At 38.5% G+C, this 19,620-nt stretch overlaps 1 protein-coding gene across 2 annotated transcripts in view; it reads left to right on the top strand.

Moving 5' to 3' along the window:
- aatka (apoptosis-associated tyrosine kinase a) overlaps nt 1-19,620 on the top strand; it is a 61,716-nt gene continuing 42,096 nt past the window's right edge. The window contains exon 1 of one of the 2 annotated variants that reach the window (XM_048183088.1): nt 1-1,050. In XM_048183088.1, coding sequence (XP_048039045.1) covers nt 960-1,050 — 91 coding nt within the window. In that variant the 5' untranslated portion in view covers nt 1-959. Of the gene's footprint in view, nt 1,051-16,459; nt 16,885-19,620 lie in introns of those variants that run through there. The other variant, XM_048183097.1, reaches the window with a different exon arrangement.

The following is a 19,620-nucleotide window of genomic DNA, read 5'->3' as shown; positions in this document are numbered from 1 at the left end:
CAACTTGACAGAGCCTAGGCTATATGTCATTTAGGGTTATAGTTTTGGAGTTGCCACCATGCTACCTATTTTCAACCCATGTTTATTAAATGGTGGTAGTACATCTTTAAAGGTATTTCCTGCTGACAAACCAATCTTAAAATGTTTTGCCGATTTCCTAGTCTGGTATGTTGACTAGTTTTAGCTGTATTTTTGGTCTCTTTCTGTTGGTCAGGCTGGGAGACCATGCATCTTAAACCAGCTAAGACCCGCAAACCAGTTTAGACTGGTTCAAGCTGTTATTTTCAGCAGGGAATACCTATGTTGTAGTGTAGTAGTCATTTCGTCAGTAAAGCATTTTTTTTTTTTTTTTTTTTTTTTTTTTTTACTTCCGATAGATCCGATTATGATTCGATTTTTTTTCCTTTACCAAATCCGTCACAGTGCTGATGATGTATGACGGCGCTCGCTCGCGCTCTCCTGTCTGTCACTGCCGCTGCAGCATTAATAATCCTCCTCTACACACTCCATCATACACAACGAAATAAGCTGACCAGAGCTCTAAGTATATTAAACACTGCGTGTCCGAAGGGCACAGCTGGAGGCAGAGCAAAACATTTGCAGGAATGATACTGGACAACTGCCAGACACCAAAATCTTGGTGCATAGCCTGCACATGGAGAAAAAGCGACGCTAATAGCAGGTCTGCCCCGAGGAGCCTTCAGCAAACAGCCTGATGGACGAGGAGACACCGAGCTGTTTACACTGAAACGCGCTAAACGCAGAACAGAGACGAGCGGAAATGTTTCCCTGCATCTGTTTCTTAATCCGACGCATCTGAAGTGAGGCAGAGATGACGCGACGCGCGCGCTGTGTTTTATGATGTATCGGAGCACCGTCATGCCTAATTTTCTTTAATGAAGCGATTTTGTCTTTATTTACTGTACATTCGCTGTGTCCTGCAGTAAATCTGAAGCCTTATGAGGAGGATGAAAGCGTCGGTATTTGTCGTGGTCATGTCCTCGGTTTTATTTAATCCCAGTTTTGCCTTCAGTTCGCATTTCGACCCAGGTGAGTAAAACCATGACATATTCTGACTCGCAACCGTCTATTATTCATTAAATATGCGCTGATATAGATGCTACCACTGATGCGAAACAATATAGACTTTTATTTGTCATGATGAAATTGCCACATACATGTTTTACCATGTTTAACATGTTTAAGTAAACAAAACACATAATAAAGGCCTAAATATATTTTTGTAAACAGTTTTTTTTTGTAGAGATTATTTATTGCGTTTATATGAATTTTCTTCATATTTTTGTTCATGCTTCAATTAATAGGCTACTTTTCAATTATTTTCTAATTAATAATATATTTTTGATGCAGATTAAATGTATACATATAATGCAAAATATTCTGTTTGTTTGTGAATAATGCATTTATCAAAAGACAACCTGCATGTGTGTGCGCTTGCACATGCATGCATTATGCACTACAGAGGAAGAGTGTGTTTTGCACATTTGCATTCAAAGCTGACTTGGCATTAGTCAGCCAGAACTGTTGTGTTCCTCTTCTTGTGTGTCCTGTGTTCCCAAAGCAGTTGCATAAGGTCTGTGTGTTTGACATATCTGAGCACTGCTGTTTACTTCCTCGAGAAGTCAGCAGCCTGTGGTGTCTGTGGTTAAAGGCCGACCTATGACACTGAGATTCACGTGCACACCACTTTTGTGGCGTCTACTTCAACATAATGAGGAATCAAGCAGCTTAAAGCTCGCTCTGCATGCATGCCCGGTGAGAGAGACCCAGCCGAGCAGAACACAGTGGGGCGACTTGGCTGAATGTCTGCAGTCGGATCGCACCGTTCATTATACAGCATGTGACGCATGTGCTGAGACCATGGAAAGCTGAGCGGCATGAATTAGGTTCACATAGGTGAGGAGAGAAATAGGTAGAGCCGTAAACAAAGCCAAAAGCATCCCTGGCCGAAGTGATGTGCAGCATACTAATGAATCAGCTACTGTTCAATTGAATCTGGGGTACGGAGAGAGTCAGATTCCTTTGCTGTTTCATTCTTGATCGCTCTTGGTTTTCACTGTGTCTGTGCTATGCACTTCGCATGCAGATCAGCATTTGAATGGCTCACTGATTGGGATGCTGTAACAAACTATTATGTAACGCTCACCGCTGTAATTAGATTGGGCGATATGAGGGCCACGGACACTCCCAATCACGACCGAGGAATTACATCTGAAAAGATGCCTTGACTGGCGCACAGTCCTGTGCTTGATTCAATTGTGCTCTTACATTCCTGCTTTCTGAGGGAACTTCCGCTAACCAGAACAGAATTTCTCTAATCTCTCTTGTGTGTGTAATGACAGTAAATCAGAACTAGCAGAAATGAGGATATGGGTTTCCAAATTTGATTCACAACAGTTCACCCTGGTTTGAGATGATAGTAGTGCACCTCACAAATTTTGGCCAGATTTTGCCCCGATTTGCAATCTGGATGAGTTGATATGAGTTGCTGACAGGCAGAGCCAGTCTGCAGATTTGAGCTTACAAATTTCACAGAAAGTCCTATTTATGATGGGCACAGACTATCACAGACTTCAGACTATGATTCCATCCAGTCGGAGGATTTAAAACACGTTTGGTATTTTGAGCCGATTTTAAAACACATGCGTATGTTTCTGTGTGAGTTTGTTATGTTTAGAACACTGTAAACCCAAATAAGTTGGCAAAACTCAAAAAATTTGAGGAAATCAGTCTCAAAATTTTTAAGTTAAATTCAAAGTTGAAAGGGTTAGTTCATCCAAAAATGAAAATCCTGTAATTTATTACTCACCCTCATGCCGTTCCACACCCGTAAAACCTTCGTTAATCTTCGGAACACAAATTAAGATATTTTTGTTGAAATCTGATGGCTCCGTGAGGCCTGCATAGGGAGCAATGACATTTCCTCTCTCAAGATCCATAAAGGTACTAAAAACATATTTAAGTCAGTTCATGTGAGTACAGTGGTTCAATATTAATATTATAAAGCGACGAGAAAATTTTTGGTGCGCCTTATATAGTAACAACTTATATAGTGATGGCCGATTTCAAAACACTGTGTGTCAAACCGCCAAACTGCTGAAATCACATGACTTTGGCGCTCCGAACCGCTGATTCGTCACAAAAGATTCATAACGCTCCGAAGCTTCATGAAGCAGAGTTTTGAAATCGGCCATCACTATATAAGTCGTTATTTTGTTTTTTTGGCGCACCACTGAAGCATGCTGGGAAATAGAAATCCCAGCCCAGGTTCACTTAATCTTAAATTCGTCTAAATTAGAAGAATGAGTTCATAAAACTCAAAACAATGAAACAGTTCAGTTTACTTAAAATATATAAGTAAACTTCTGTGAACTTGAAAAAGAAAGTGCTAAATACTCATTTGTACTGAACTAATTTGTTTAATTTAAGTTTGTCCTACTCAAACCAATTAATTATTTTGAGCATTAGGGTTTACAGTGAACAACTTTGTGATCCTCAGTTGTACAGTGTATGATGCCCAGTTTTAACAAAGTTGTCAAGTGTATGATGCCTAGAGTTTTAAAATCTGCTCATATTTTCAAAGTCGTGTAGTGCATTCCAGCCTTACGGCTGTAAAGATTCCCTTTTGCTTTATGGGGGCATATTTAGGGTGACTGTAGGCTGCCTGGGTGATATACATGCCCTAACAGGCTGGAGTCAGCAGCAATCTGTTACTCTGACTGGCCAAGTAATGGGATTGAGAATCAATGTTTCAGTGGCAGTGGATGGTGTGGCGTGCGACAGGAGCCTAATCAGTCTCCCACCCTCAGTATCTTGGACATATACAAGGACATGGCAAAGTCATCCGGACTATAATGGTACAGGGCAGTTTGCTTCATCACATTACAGCGGTTTGAAAGTCAAGTGCTGTTTTTAAGGTTAGGACTGTATTAGTGTAATGTATGGGCTTGGGAAATGGATAAGAACTGGTTCCATCTTTCAAAGAATATCAGAGCCATAGCTGTGTTGGAAAGTGCTCTGCCATACGGTGCGGTTGCACTTTGGACAACCCGAGTTCGAGTCACGGCTCGAGCTGAGGTCCACGGTCCTCTCTCTCCACTCTCATAATTTCTCGTATGTCCTCCTTCTGTCCTTTCTAAGTAAAGGCTAACATCCCCAAAATATAAAAAAGGAGTTAAAATCAATTGCAAATTCATGTTTAGTTTGATTGAATATGATTCACTCCCGCACTAAATTGGTTACGTCATTAGGTTTGCCATCTTGACATGAGCTAAGAAGTGTTACTGCCTAATGTATTAAAGCTTGTGAGACTTAGATTTACACTACTATTCAAAAGTTTGGGGTCAGTATTTTTTTTTTTTTTTGAAAGAAATTAATACTTTTATTCAGCAAGAATGCTTTAAATTGACCAAAAATAACAGTAAAGACACATATAACATTACAAAAATGTCAAATATTCAAATATATCATATATTCCACAAAAAATATGAAGCAGCACAACTGTTTTTAACATCGATAATAATAATAAATGTTTCTTGATCATCAAATCAGCATATTAGAATGATTTCTGAAGGATCACGTGATATGAAGTAGAGTAATGATGCTGAAAATTCAGCTTAACATCACAACAATAAATTACATTTTAACAGATATTCAAATAGAAAACAGTTATTTTAAATGAATTCAGCCTTGGTGAACATAAGAGACTTTCAAAAACATTAAAAATTCTTACTGATTCCAAACCATTGAACGGTAGTGTACAATTAGTGTAATTTTAGACTGGTTATTCATACTATTTAACAAAAAACAAAACAAAATAACTTTAACATAGTACCAGAATTGTTATGTGGAATCTGAACCAGGATCTTTACATTCCTCACAGTTTCCCATCCCTATGTTTAGGGTTGTTGTGTTAAGGAAAGAAATTACCACATCAAAGCATTCAAAGTTGGTCTGTTAGGGCAAGACTTCTTTTATTTGTCAGAATTTGTAGCCATGCTGCATTCTGATGGTTATTTACCACGCTGGGTTCTCAAAGCCAGGCTCTATTCATGCGTCCTATAAAGCCACATGCATCACGGATGTGGTTGGCCTGGAACTGTCTGTGAACTGGGCTTTACTGCTCTCCAGTCACAACAACAGAATCCTCAAACACTGTTAGAGGATGACTGCTCAATACTTCAAGGCCTGTCTGTGGTCGTGACTGTTTACTCCAGTTGTCTCTAAGTTTATGAGGAATTTGTTTTATCCCAGACTCTCTTTGATTCAAATTTTTTTTTGTTTTATATGATAAACAAATAAGAACCCTCACACACCTGAAGTGACCTGAAGTATTGTGTAGGGAAAATTTTAACTCATGTGAAGTGCAAGATAAAGGTCGTATTCAGTATGTAATAAATAGTTAAATTATTATTTGTAATAATCAAAATAAATGATTCTGGTTCATTAGTTCATTAGTCTAGACTGTTTGTGGTTAGCAAGCAACTTAGCGACTTGCATATGCAAGGAGATTAATATAAAATGTGCTGTCAGTGACTTCAACCATGAGAATTCATCTTTTTTTTAATTTTTTTTTTTTTTATAATTTTTTAAAGATGAATGCTTGAAATAAATGGTGCTGATTTTTTAGGTATATTTTGTTCTCTTTTGTCTGATGAAATTTAGGTTTGAGTGTTCTCTGCTATGAACGTGCACATCAATACTGAGTTGATAGACCTATTATTTATTGTGTGAGTCTACATCTTCTGTTGCTTTGCCGAAGAAATGCATGTGCAGGTCCTCACTAACATGGCAACAGAAGGTGTTGTACACCTGTGCACAGAATCAGCACCATGGACAGGGCCATGTCTAAATGCAAGATTTATACTGAATAACATGGTGAATTGCTAAAGTTCAGAGAGTCAAAGGAATGCAATTCAAAAGCAAAAAGCTACATTTCAGGCCTCTTTAAAACCATAAATAAAATCAATAGATTTTAAACCAGTACCTGAAGAAATAAAGACTCTGTCATCATGTCATTCCAAACCAGAATGACTTTCATTCCTCTTCTGAACTTAAATGAAGACATTATTAAAGGTGCCCTAGAACCAGTTTTAACAAGATGTAATATAAGTCTAAGGTGTCCCCTGAATGTGTCTGTGAAGTTTCAGCTCAAAATACCCCATAGATTTTTTTAAATTAATTTTTTTAACTGCCTATTTTGGGGCATCATTAACTATGCACCGATTCAGGCTGCGGCCCCTTTAAATCTCATGCTCCCTGCCCCCCGAGCTCTCGACTATAATACAGTGCATTTACAAAGTTCACACAGCTAATATAACCCTTAAATGGATCTTTACAAGATGTTCGTCATGCATGCTGCATGCATGTGTCGGATCATGTGAGTATAGTATTTATTTGGATGTTTACATTTGATTCTGAACTAGTTTGAGGCTGTACTTTGTGGCTAAAGCTAACATTACACACTGTTGGAGAGATTTATAAAGAATGAAGTTGTGTTTATGAATTATACAGACTGCAAGTGTTTAAAAATGAAAATAACGACAGTCTTGTCTCTGTGAATACAGTAAGAAACGATGGTAACTTTAACCACATTTAACAGTACATTAGCAACATGCTAACGAAGCATTTAGAAAGACAATTTACAAATATCACTAAAAATATCATAATATCATGGATCATGTCAGTTATTATTGCTCCATCTGCCATTTTTTGCTGTTGTTCTTGCTTGCTTACCTAGTCTGATTATTCACCTGTGCAGATCCAGACGTTCTGCCCTTGTCTAATGCTTGAACATGAGCTGGCATATGCAAATATTGGGGGCGTACATATTAATGATCCCGACTGTTACGTAACAGTCGGTGTTATGTTGAGATTCGCCTGTTTTTCGGAGGTCTTTTAAACAAATGAGATTTATATAAGAAGGAGGAAACAATGGAGTTTGAGACTCACTCTATATGTCATTTCCATGTACTGAACTCTTGTTATTCAACTATGCCAAGATAAATTCAATTTTTGATTCTAGGGCACCTTTAATGTTCACGTTTGTCCATCCATTGAAAGTCTCAGTAATGTAGATTTTCTCGTGATCCATATGATTTGAGCAGTTTAATCCAAGTCACAATTGCCTTATTTAATGGTTTTAAGTTTTGATGTGTACTATTAATAATATTTTGTTTTCTGTTTATAATCTTGATGTTACAGTTTTATTGGATATTTAGCTATGCGTGATAATTTCCTTTACATTACCTTTGTCGTCTAAAACTCACACTTAAAATTAATCTTTAAAATCAAAAATACTACTAATAAAAAACACTTTTTAATGTAATATTTAGCAAATATCAAATATAAATTTACATAATGTTGTGATGCTTAAATTCACTAGAAGCAATTAAAAATGATTGATTTTAGTTATAGTTGTACTCTGTTTACTATAGAACAGCATACTATCAGTCATTTATCAGTTATTGGCCATAACATGAAAATATTTATTGTCTTGTCGGAATCAGGTAGAATTATAATATCAGCGCATCTCTAGATTCTTTAGACTAGACATGGATTTACTTGCATTTTTGAAGCACCGATGCATCAATGGACATCTACAGAACCATAGAAAAAGCTTTTTCCAGCATCATCTTTTGAAGTTCTCCTATGATATCAAGCCATAAATATGTTTCAGAACTTTTATGGAGTCCATGTGAAGTATTGTGATATTACCTAGAGAGAAATACAGACAACACTCTTGAGCAGTAGTGCAGGAAGAAAGGATGCTGCCTTTGCTGTCCTTCTGGCTTATATTGTTCCTCACAGTGCCGAACAGTTTTAAGCCAAGTAACACAAGCCCTGAGGCACTGGTAAAACAACAATACTTGAAGCGGATTGTCAGGGGCACCACAATACTTTAATCCGACCCAGACACCATTCTCAAATTCCATTCCTGTTAAGATTTGTTTTACTCCACTAAGTAATTTCCATTATATAAGAAGAGAGCAATATTCCCAGTGCATTGCATTTGGATATGCTTATTGGATATATTGGATATACTTATATTAACCTTGTCTGCCTGTATAAGAAGATGGGCCTTTGTCCATATTGCTGTCTCTCGTTTCTCATACACACATAGTCAAATTCACTTGACTGCCTCTTAGTGATGGATGAGTTCATGCAGTATTTAATGCACCACCTCTTCCTGACCTCGTCTGGTTGAATGCTGCTTTGCCATGTGAGGCGGCCTGGAAGAAGACTGCAGTGTGTTGATGTATTTGAGAGGATGTGGGAAGATTCAGAACAAGACCAAATGAAACACCTACAGTACGATCAGGTACATTGTAGGTGTAAAATCGAATAACAGTCGAGGGTAGTTAAGGTAAATTTGTTGAAGTACTTTGGAACAGAATCAGTCTTTCAGTACACATTACAAAACACTCGTCAACCTTTCAAGTTTTTCCAGTCTGAGACAAAAAGCGCCCATCATTGTCATTCTTTTAGTATGGACACTTTTTAAAGTCACCATGAAATAAAAACAGATCTTGTTTTTTTTTATGGAATATTGCATTATTTAATAAATGATTTATCTTTTTACATCATTTTTTTTTAAAGTCATGTCACTCGTAATCTTTAATCCAAATAGCTTCCCCTCCCTCTTGCAGAATCGTCTTTTCTCTGATGATGTGTTTAATGGCTTGAGGGCGGGGCAACCTGTCACTCATATGAGATCCACCAATAGCAAACCACAACCATCAATTCCCCATGGACAAAATCAAGTCCCGCCCTACATATTTTCTTGTTTGAGAAGCTGTTTCACTCAGATATATGTCACAATAGGGAAGAAAAGACTATTGCAACTTCTGTTTAATGATGACTTTAAAGCTGCAGTCCGCCATTTTCCCTCTTTGTCGCCATCTCTTGTTTGAAACATGCGATTGCAGTCATATGCGGAACAGTTATCTGTACGCGTGTTGTGCCTCGGCACGACGACTCAGCGGATGAATCTAATGCTTGCTGTCAGTCACCGCACCGGTGTGGATACTGTACTTCAGAATCACAGATTCTACGTCTTGAAAGTATGACCAATATAAGACTTTTCACTGGAAATATCAGCTGAACAAGTAAGTAACATTTCTGCCACTTTTGTTCTGACCAACTGAGGAAAAAAGCATTAGGCCTACAATAAATCGTGCTGCTAATGATGATTAAATCTAATGATCGCTTAGCTCGGATCACGCCAAACCGTGCAAATTATTATTACTGTTATACTTTGTTCTCAAATTGATAATGTTTACAACATCAGCATTGCGTGACTATCCCTGGTCTCAATCAGCTCCCTAGCGCCCTAGGTCGTGAATCAGTATATCATGTAAATGAATGTGGCCGATTCCCTGATCAGTGCCCTGACTACTGAACTAGGGAGCTGATTGAGACGCACGCTGTGTGTATTTAGTGTATATTAGTGTTAGCTGTAGATTTCAATTCCTGTAGCCACTCCACAGTCCAAAGTCTTTTGCTTTTGACTACGGGTGAATCTCCAGTTGTCACTGATGATTGTCAGTGTCAGATTGACTTTTAAAGGTCCCGTTTTTCGTGGTTTTTTGAAGCTTTGATTGTGTTTATAGTGTGCAATATAACATGTGTTCATGTTTCGCGTGTAAAAAAAAAAAACAGTATTTGTCACATAATTTACTTATCTGTATACCGCTGTTTCCACTGTCATAAAAACGGGCGGATGACTTCCTTGTTCTATGAAGTCCCTCCTTCAGAAATACGTAACGAGTTCTGATTGTGCCAGCGGTTCCTGTGTTGTGATTCGACAGCAGCTTAGCGAACCTTGCCAGGAAAGGTCACGCCTCTTACCATAACGTGGAGATGCACGCGCTCAGTGTTATTGTAAACATGTCTTTAATTTTACCATATCAATTTGAGCCGGAATCAGACCCGGTGATTGGACTGCGGGATGAAAATAACAGCGTTTCGACGACATGGCGACAAACACACTCTACAAACGCAACTCTTGTGTATTCCTGTGGGCGGAGTTTATTAAAAAAACTGTTTTAGTGACGTCATTAAAGAAGGAAGTAGAGGGATGTAGTCCAAACTGGCCGTTCGATGTAGGCAACTTCTGTTAAATAAAATATCTCGCTTGGCATTGAACTTTGAGCTTTAAAATTTTACAGATTTTATTTATACTCTAACAACAACATTACACACTAACTAAAGTTTGAAACATGGGATCACGAAGAACGGGACCTTTAATTATTTCAGCTGCTGTGAGAACAGACTATAAATGATCCGCTACCAGCAGCATCCTCACATGATAAAACCAGCTTGCCTGGACTCCTTTTTTCTGTTTACGGACGTGACGTAATGACGCAAAGACGAACTGCTGCATGCTCGAATTTCCCGCGGAAATCCACCAGGTCGCTCTTATTTTAAAACATTATTACAAGCTTACCGTTGTGAATCGAGCTAAGATAATGAGATCGTTTTGAACACTGGCTGGTTATGTACTTGCTCAAAAATTGATTTTGGATAATTTTTAACAAAAAAAAAAGTTACGGACTGCAGCTTTAAGACCAATTGCAGGTATAGACTAAACTATAGAGACATTTTATACTAGTTTTGACCAGTTATCATGTGCGTACGATGAGGAACAGCCAATGAAATTGCAAACTAGCACAAGTGGGAAGCAGGAGCCTCTAAAAATCAGAGAGTTGTTAAGCAGCATGTAGGAAAAGACTGCAGTTGTTTTTGCTATATGTTTGTATGAGAATAAATTTTGTGAATGTAACTGCAGTCTTCGAGGAAAAAGGCTACTGGAATTGGCACACCAAACTTTGTTGCGTAAAATGCACACCAACATGGCAACAGTGTTGTTATTTTTAACTAAAATTAAAACTATTAAAAATAATTTTGGTAATTGAAATTAAGCTAAAATAAACTTAAAGTATAAATTAAAAATTTGTACTTAAATTGCCTTGGCAAATAACTGAAATAAAAAAAGTTTAAAGGATTAGTTCATTTCAGAATGAAAATTTCCTGATAATTTACTCACCCCCATGTCATCCAAGAAGTTTATGTCTTTCTTCAGTTGAAAAGAAATTGCAGATTTTTCTCCATATAGTGGACTTCAATGGTTACCAACGGGTTGAAGGTCCAAATTGCAGATTCTATGCAGCTTCAAAGGGATCTACATGATCCCAGACAAGGAATAAGGGTCTTGTCTAATGAAATGAAAAAAAGTATATATATATATATATATATATATATATATATATATATATATATATATATATATATATATATATATATACTTTCTAACCTCAAATACTCATCTTGAACTAGCTCTGTGATGTGGCGCGTTACATAATCACGTTGGAAAGGTCACGCGTGACATAGGAGGAAGTATCAATATCGTCCGACACCGTTATTTTACCCTTTTTTTTGGTAAAGGCCATTTGATTTACTCTTTGCATGGCGCATCGCAGAGCTAATGCAAGACAAGCATTTGTGGGTAAAAAGCATAATTAATTTTTTTTTTGAAAATGACCAATTGTTTCTCTAGATAAGACCCTTATTCCTCATCTGGGATTGTGTAGAACCCTTTGAAGCTGCACTGAAACTGTAATTTGAACCTTCAATCCGTTGGTAGCCGTCGAAGTCCACTATATGGAAAAAAGTCCTGGAATTTCTTTTCGACTGAAGAAAGACATCTTGGATGACATGAGTAAATTATCAGGAAATTTGAATTCTGAAGTGAACTAATGCTTTAAGTAGAAGTACTAAAATGACTAAAACTGAATTTATAAATACTAAAACTGAAAAATAAATGTAAGCTAAATAGAAATAATATATAATGACTAATATATAAAAAAAAAAAATAATGACTAATGCACATAACAAAATTACTTAATCTAAAATTAAACAGAGAGCTGAAGATATAAAAATAAAAGATAATTCAAAATATTCAGAAATACTACACAATATTAAAATGAAACTGCATGACACAAAGCAAAACACAAAGCTTCAGTAGTGCACTGTGCATATGTGCATGTTGTTGTGCAAGAGAAAAGAACGGTCATTAGTCAAAATTAGGAAATACACAGGAAAGCATGTGAACAGCAAGATCTTGAGGCCATGCAGGAGGAAGAGACATTATGTTCTTATTCAATGTTAGATTATCATATCTGTGGCAAGGGTTTCCCTGTATGTTTTTTGTATGTTTGGCTTCCAGAAGAAAATTATTTGTGTGTATTTCGTCATTTCTGGTGGCATATGACTTAAGTATATTTAATACGTTTATGTGAGTTTCAGTTTTAAATTTGGTTGAAATGTTTTTTTTTTGTCTTTGGATGTTGTTTTCTTATCTGCGTCGCCCGTTGTTCCTGGGAAGGAACTGTTGCAAAAAAACAAATTGCTTTCCTCCTTCCTGAATATGTGTCTCGACACACACACACACACACACACGCACACACAGTGTTTCTGCGGGGGCACTAAACGGCACTGCAGAGATACCCTGCACTAAAAATAAAAATCTTTGAGTGATTAATTATGAATTATCCAAAGATGAAGACAACCCAACAAAACTGGGGATCTGGTCAAAGGGTCTCTTCCTAAACTTAGTGAGCTGGAACAAAAGCATCATAGATGCACTCCCAACACAAAGTCAGTTTCAAATGGTACGCAAAATAATTATTCTGTCTACCTATTACCAAATTCTAAGGCAGCATGGCATGTATGATTCATAGAGAAGGCAATCCCATGTTGCAGTGCAATGAAGAAACTTATCCAATAGCTTCATCCAAAGCAAAAAGAGAAAATGGATTAAGTTGATATAATTCACTCATTACAAAAAAGTTGATAAAAATACTAAATATAATTAATTAAAAATGTACCATTTTACTAAGTATGTGTGTTCTATGCCATTTATAGTCAATAGAGTATTGCCAAAGACTGTATATGTGCCCTCATATTACTTTGAATGAGAGAAAGTGCAACACGCAGTATGGTGGAGTAAGTAACGCCTTATAAGTGAAAGAATACCAATTGGTAAAGTCATTGAATCACTGCCGCTGCTGTTTCTGGTTCCCATACAAACAATCATTGACCAAAGATGCACACTTGGGGTCTGCACATACGCATTGGCTGCTCCAGCCTGAAATACAAGCTTTTTAAATGCTAATTAAATGGAAAAAAAAAAAAAAAAACAAGCTTTATGAGATAATTTGTGTCAGAGTTTGCTGCTGGTTTGAAATATGCATATAATTTGAATTGTTAATTTGCCAGGCAGCTTTTGAGATTTCAATATTTTTGTAGAAAGGAGCTGGTCTTGCATTTCTGAAATAGCTGCGATGATGGTGATTCAAATATGGCCGCAAAGTGAACTGATTTACCTTTCGTGCTGTTCACTTAGCAACATGCCAGAAGTGTGGGACGAGTCAATTCAGATTTATTTGTATAGCACTTTTCACAATACATATTGTTTTAAAGCAGCTTTACAGAAAATCTTGATGTTAATGTTAATATCTTCATGTTTTATAGCTGATTAAAGCATATTAGAGCTGGGTGATAATACAATTCACTTTATGCATACAGTTTGGATGATGATGACAGCAGCCTATGTAGATGCTAGACAGCAAGGAAGCTCACTAGATTTTGGGACAGATTTGGAACTACTTGTGTCTTTGCATGTTTAAAATATTTTTAGTGAATTTTTGCCGCATTTCCAACTAGTAGATGTAAACAGCTCCAGAAATAAAGCTTCTGAGACCGACGGGGCATTAATGATTGCTCGCACCCCATCACCCGTCACAGCCCCGCTGATTACTGTGGTTAGGAGAACCATGGGTTATTGCCATCTGTGTCGAACTAGTGGTTCTGTGCTTTGCATGCTATGAAGAAAGCCACTTGCTGTTTACCCTCCACCCTCATTCAAACTTCACAAAGAAACATTCCTTCCCCGAATCGCCATGTGGTTTAATGTCTTCGTTTTCTCAACCGCTTCAATACCCAATAGCAATTTGGCAATATGGTTCTCTCTCTCTCTTTCGGTGGGTTTTGTCGTGTCACTCACTCAGTGGTTGACAGAAGGCAGCTGTCAGCATCAATTTTTCTCTAGGGCAGTGAACAGACCACAGCACTTTTCCACTGATTCAGCATTGACTCTTTAATGAAAAGAGTGTTTTTTTGTGAGTATTTCTGCATAGGCGATGATAAGGCCCTCTTGGAATCTGTATGCTTTTTAATATGTTCTGCGTAAATATGGTAAAACGTGTTTAATGGAGCGGAGCTTACTACACTATTGGTAGCTGAATGCATTACCGACACTGCATAATTCAAATAGCACAAGTGTACAGGAGATGAATCTCACAATCGATTCCAATAGAGATTGCCGTTAGCATGTTGCTAAGCTAACTACATGGGAAATACATAAAAATACAGCACACAAAAAATATATTAAAATTAAAAGTCAGTTTTCCTTATATTTTCATTACATTTTATGAATTTTTTTTTTTCAAATTGAATTCTAATAAAATACATGCTTAACACTAGAAATTTTACCCGTGGCTGTTTTTCAAATGTACATAACAGGTTTTCAATAAAACATTCAAGTCTCTCAGTCATTGACTTTTACTAAAATTGTGCAATTTACAAGCCCTTGGTGTTTAAAATTGTTTAGATAAAACCAGATCAAAAAACAGGGCATTTATACCTATAAGCGCAGCACGGGTCAAATTTACCCACTATATAATGCCTGTATTTTCGCGCCCCTTATGTTTAAACAAACTCTTTCTTTGTCTGCCATCCTGCACTGATTTTTTTAAAGATATGCACCAATATTAAAATTGGGGCCGTTACCAAATAGCTGATAACTATTCTAATGGTAAGGCTGAAAAATGGACAACATCAAAATTCTATGTTGTCATAATAAATAAAAAATAACACAAAAAGCTAAAATCATTCTACTAAATAAACATTCTGCTTTTGATAGCGGCACACCTGTCCACACATTTAAAAAAAAGTCATTATAATGTGCAGTGAAAAATGGATTGAGGTCTACATTTTACATGTGTTATTACATCATTAGTGTTTTTAAAGATTAACTTGAATGAGTTTCAGATGAAGGAAACACAAGAGAAATATCGGGCCCTATATGTCCAATATCCAACATCTCTAAAACAACTCTACAACTACTCTGATATATTATGCAAGAATACATGCTATAGCATTGCCCCATAGGAAGTATATTAGAACTCACAATTGTACAATGACATAAAAATGGTACAAAAGCTGTCACTGGGGCGTTACCCATTCAAAAGTTACAAATAAGTACCATTTAGATAATAATATGTACCTTTAAGGTGCTTATATGTACACTTTAAGGGTAAATAAGGTACAAAGGTGTTCCTTTTTAAAGGGTACTGCCCCAGTGACAGCTTTTATTACCTTTTTTTTTCCCTTAGAGTGTATGCTAACTACTTGTTGGAGCATCTTTTGCATCAGGAGCATGGTTATGATGCCTATGTAGGCAGATCACTACATTTTATAACAGAGCCAGACTCTTCATCCTTGATGTTCCTCGAAGTCCACGAAGGCCAAACTGGGACAAATGTGAATCACTCCAACCATCCCACCCCACACTAGCCCCAATATTCTTCCCTAAATGTCACTTGTCCCGCTTTCCCGTTGTCTCAGCTAGAGTCTGATGCTCTCTGCTCTATATCACTGTGTAAAGGTCAATACTGTCATGGAGTTGAACGAGTACCTCCATTAATGTTCCAGTGCTCATTGTTCATCCTACTGATTCAAGCTTATCCACTGAAGCAAATGGAGTTGGATCTTGTTTTTTAGAGCGAGAGAGGGAAAAAATGTGCTTCCCGTCCAGATGACCCCAAGCAACACTCTTTGTCCTGCTGAAAAGTCCAGCATAGACTTGCATGAACTCAAGAAAATCTGAGCTGGTTTAGGTTGTCCACCAGCAACCAGCATCCCATGCAGGTCCCAGCATGCAAAACATACCTTATGCTGGAGACCAGCAATGCTGGATTTTTCAGCAGGGTGTTGAATAATGTTCCCTGTCTAGAACAGTGTTGTTATTATCAACTAAAACTATTAAAAATGTTTAAAAAAGTTTAAGTAGAAGAACTAGAAGGCTCACCTGTGCTTACATCTAAAATTTTTAATAATATTTTGAATCCATTTTTATTTTTATATTTTCCATTTTCGTTTTAATTTTAGTTAAAGTTTTACTAATTTTGTTGCGGTTTTGTATTTTTAATAGTTTATTTTAAACTATAATAACCCTGGAATGCATCCCTCCCTTACAGGAGGTTTTATTGCAGTAATGTCAAGATTGGCACATTACCAACTCTGCAAATCTGTCGGCACCCGGTCAAGGAGGTGAAAGGCTTTGTGGGTTTGTCTGACTATGCTTGCGTGCTTTTTAAGTGTACAAACACGAGGGAAAGAACAGCTCAGCTGGAAACTTATGCTGTGCTGAGGCATGAGAAGGAAGAGATTGTGTACATGAGAAAAACGGCAAGAGAGAGATGGAGGCTAAAAATAGGGACACAGGTGGCCCCCCCTCCCCTCTGTTCTTCCTTCCTATCAGGCATCAGCGGGATTGGGGTCTGGCGTTGTTAAAATACGCTCTCTCGCAGACAGTGTCCACTCCTAGCAGAGGACGAGGCGATAACTTACTGATGCCACAACAATGTTGTGCCATGGCTTCATAAAACCCAGCTCTCATCCTGAAGGGCTTTTGGCTGATGAGTTTTGGAATTAATGTCCATGTCTGAAGGTCTGTGGGGAGTCATATGTCTTTTGGACAACACCTGCTTCTGAATTTCAAGGACTACCGGGTTGTTTTTGGTAGGTTTTTTTTAACATTCGTCTGCAGAGAGTGAGAGTGTATCAAAGAAATACAAAAGAAGAATGTTGTTTGAAGAATTGCGACAATGGTGATGAAATAAAGTTCAACCTTTTGCAGTACTTAAATAAATGAAGTCCTAGTAGGGCATTTTATTATAAAGTAAAACATTGTGTCATAATAAGAAAAATCACAATGCTTTTATATCCTGTGATGAATATTACAACAGCACTTTTCAGTTCTGACCCAGAGGGCTCTCCTCCATCAGCTTTCTTATTCACACCACACACATTCACATTTACCCATTACACTCTCTATACCACTGCTTCACCAGCTAACCTCCTGTGTAATAATGTTCTGAAAAATGGATCACAGTCTACTCTCCCTTCCTGTTTTTGATTTGCTGTTTCGTTCTCTGTAAGCTAAAATAACTTGCTGCTTCATTCCTGGTTTAAAAAAGTCAACTTGACTTGCTCATTTCCTTTTTTGCATTGCATTCGACTCCACTTCCATGCCTAGTAATACCCCACAACTTTTAATTATTTTGTCTTTCTATGATAAAATTGCCTTGTAATAGTAACGTCTCAGTCTCTGTTGTAACTTCTGTTCCCTGATGGAGGGAAAGAGAGGTGGTGTCGATTGACTGACACTAGGGGTTGCGCATGGGAGCACCTCTGATACTTTGAGAAAAGGCCGATGAGAATTGGAGAGTGGAATTTGCATTCCACTCCCCCGGACATATGGGTATAAAAGGATGCCGACGTGCATCATTCATTCCGGTTTGTTCTGAGGAGCCGAGACAGTGTCCTAGCCATTTCAGTGGGCAGTTCAGCGTTGTGGTAGGAAGGACACGTCTCTTTTCTTCCATCAGGGAACATAGGTTATAACAGTAACCGAGAGATACCTACCTGTCAGTCACCTCAACGTGTTGTCGATTGACTGAAACTAGGGGTCCAATGGGGAAAATGCCACAGCAGCTGAACCGTGTTATGAGATTTTGGCGGCACAGATGTCGACAACCCCCGTGTGCCAGGTAACAAGCTCAAACCCAAAGCCCCAAGTAAGCCATGTAGTGCCTCATACCACGCAAGGACAGAGAGAACATGGGAATAGGTCTTTTGACCTTTTCTCCCTTTTTAAAATAAATAAATCTCACAGCTGTGCAGACCAGAATTAGCACTAACAGAGACCACATCCTGCCTTAAGGAAGATTAATATGTGGAGAATACATCACATGGATTACCAACCAGGATGTACCACACATGGAAGAAAAATCCATCCCTGCGGTAGGTCCTACCTGAAGAGGGAGGAAGTGCTACAAACGCAGGGACTGGTGTTAGAGATGGAGCTCTGCCTAGGGGAAAACATGGGTTTACGGTTAAGGAAACTATATTGTGGACAATACATCATATGGGATTACAATCAGGGAATCACTACATATGGAGCACCTAGCCCAAGTATACATGCTGACCTGAAATGGCATGCATCACAAGTACTGGGCCTGGCATCCGATTCCTCCTCCAAATTCACGCCCAGGGTTTGCCGGTCCAAGGCACTTGCGTGGACAAAAAAGTGCATGTTATCACCTCAGGTAGGGAAAAGGTGCTGTGTGCAAGCGGTACACCCGGCCCGTTATCTGTAACTTACCTGTTCATAGCAATAGCACACGAGACAAAACTGGCTCAACCTGGAAATGATAAAATCTCATGAAGGTATTGGGTGTTGCCCAGAGATGTCTGTTAGAGAGGCACCATTTGCTAGAGCTTAGGAAGATGCAACAGTTCTCACACTCCTAAGGGTCACGGCATGCCTTGGGGCTGGTATGCCAAGGCAATGGCATCCACAATCCAATGGGCCATCATCTGTTTGGAGACAGCCTAACCCTTCTGCTGGTTACCAGAACAGGCAAAGAGCTACTCAGAACTTCTGAAACTCTGCATGTGGTCCAAGTAAACACATAGGGTGCATACTGAACACAGCAATGACAAGGCTGGGTCTGCTTCATCCCAAGGCAGTGCTTTCAAGCTCACCACTTGGTCCCTAAAAGGGGTAGTGGGAACTTTGGGCACATAACCCAGCCAGGTCTCAGGATCACATGGGAGTATGCCGGACTGAACTCAAGGCATGATTCACTGATATATAACGCCTACAGGTCCCCAATCCTATTGATGGAAGTGAGTGCGGTCAGGAGGGCCATCTTCAAAGAGAGGGCACTTAACTCTACTGACTCCAAGGGCTCAAAAGGAGCTCCCTGTAGACCCAGCAAGACTACAGAGAGATCTCATAAGGGAATATGGCTTGGCTTAGGAGGATTTAACCACTTTCCTAAACGGGGCAAGGGCAGCCTCTGCAAATTTTGTGAAGATGTGAGGTGACAGGGACAGCCCGAAAGGGAGGACCTTGTACTGGTATGCCTGACCCTCAAAACTGAACTGAAGAAACAGTTGGTGTTGAGTCAAAATCGAGACATGAAAGTCCTTCAGGTCTATCACTGTAAACCAATCCTGTTGACAGTGTTTCTGTGTTAACATCTTGAATGGGACCTTGTGCAGGGTTCAAAAGTTGCAGGTCTAAGATTGGTCCCACCCACTCTTGGGATGATGAAGTAAGGGCTGTAGAAACCCTTCTTCGTCTGGGGTGGATGGACAGGTTCTATTGCATCCTTTGCCAATAAGGCTGCAAGTTCTGAATGCAGGACAGGGGCGTCTTTGCCTGCCATTGAGGTAAAGAGAATGCTG

The sequence above is a fragment of the Megalobrama amblycephala genome, linkage group LG1 (genome assembly GCF_018812025.1).
Source record: "Megalobrama amblycephala isolate DHTTF-2021 linkage group LG1, ASM1881202v1, whole genome shotgun sequence".
Classification (NCBI taxonomy): domain Eukaryota; kingdom Metazoa; phylum Chordata; class Actinopteri; order Cypriniformes; family Xenocyprididae; genus Megalobrama; species Megalobrama amblycephala.
Note: the sequence above shows the minus strand (reverse complement) of the source record. Positions and strands in the feature narration are given on the sequence as shown.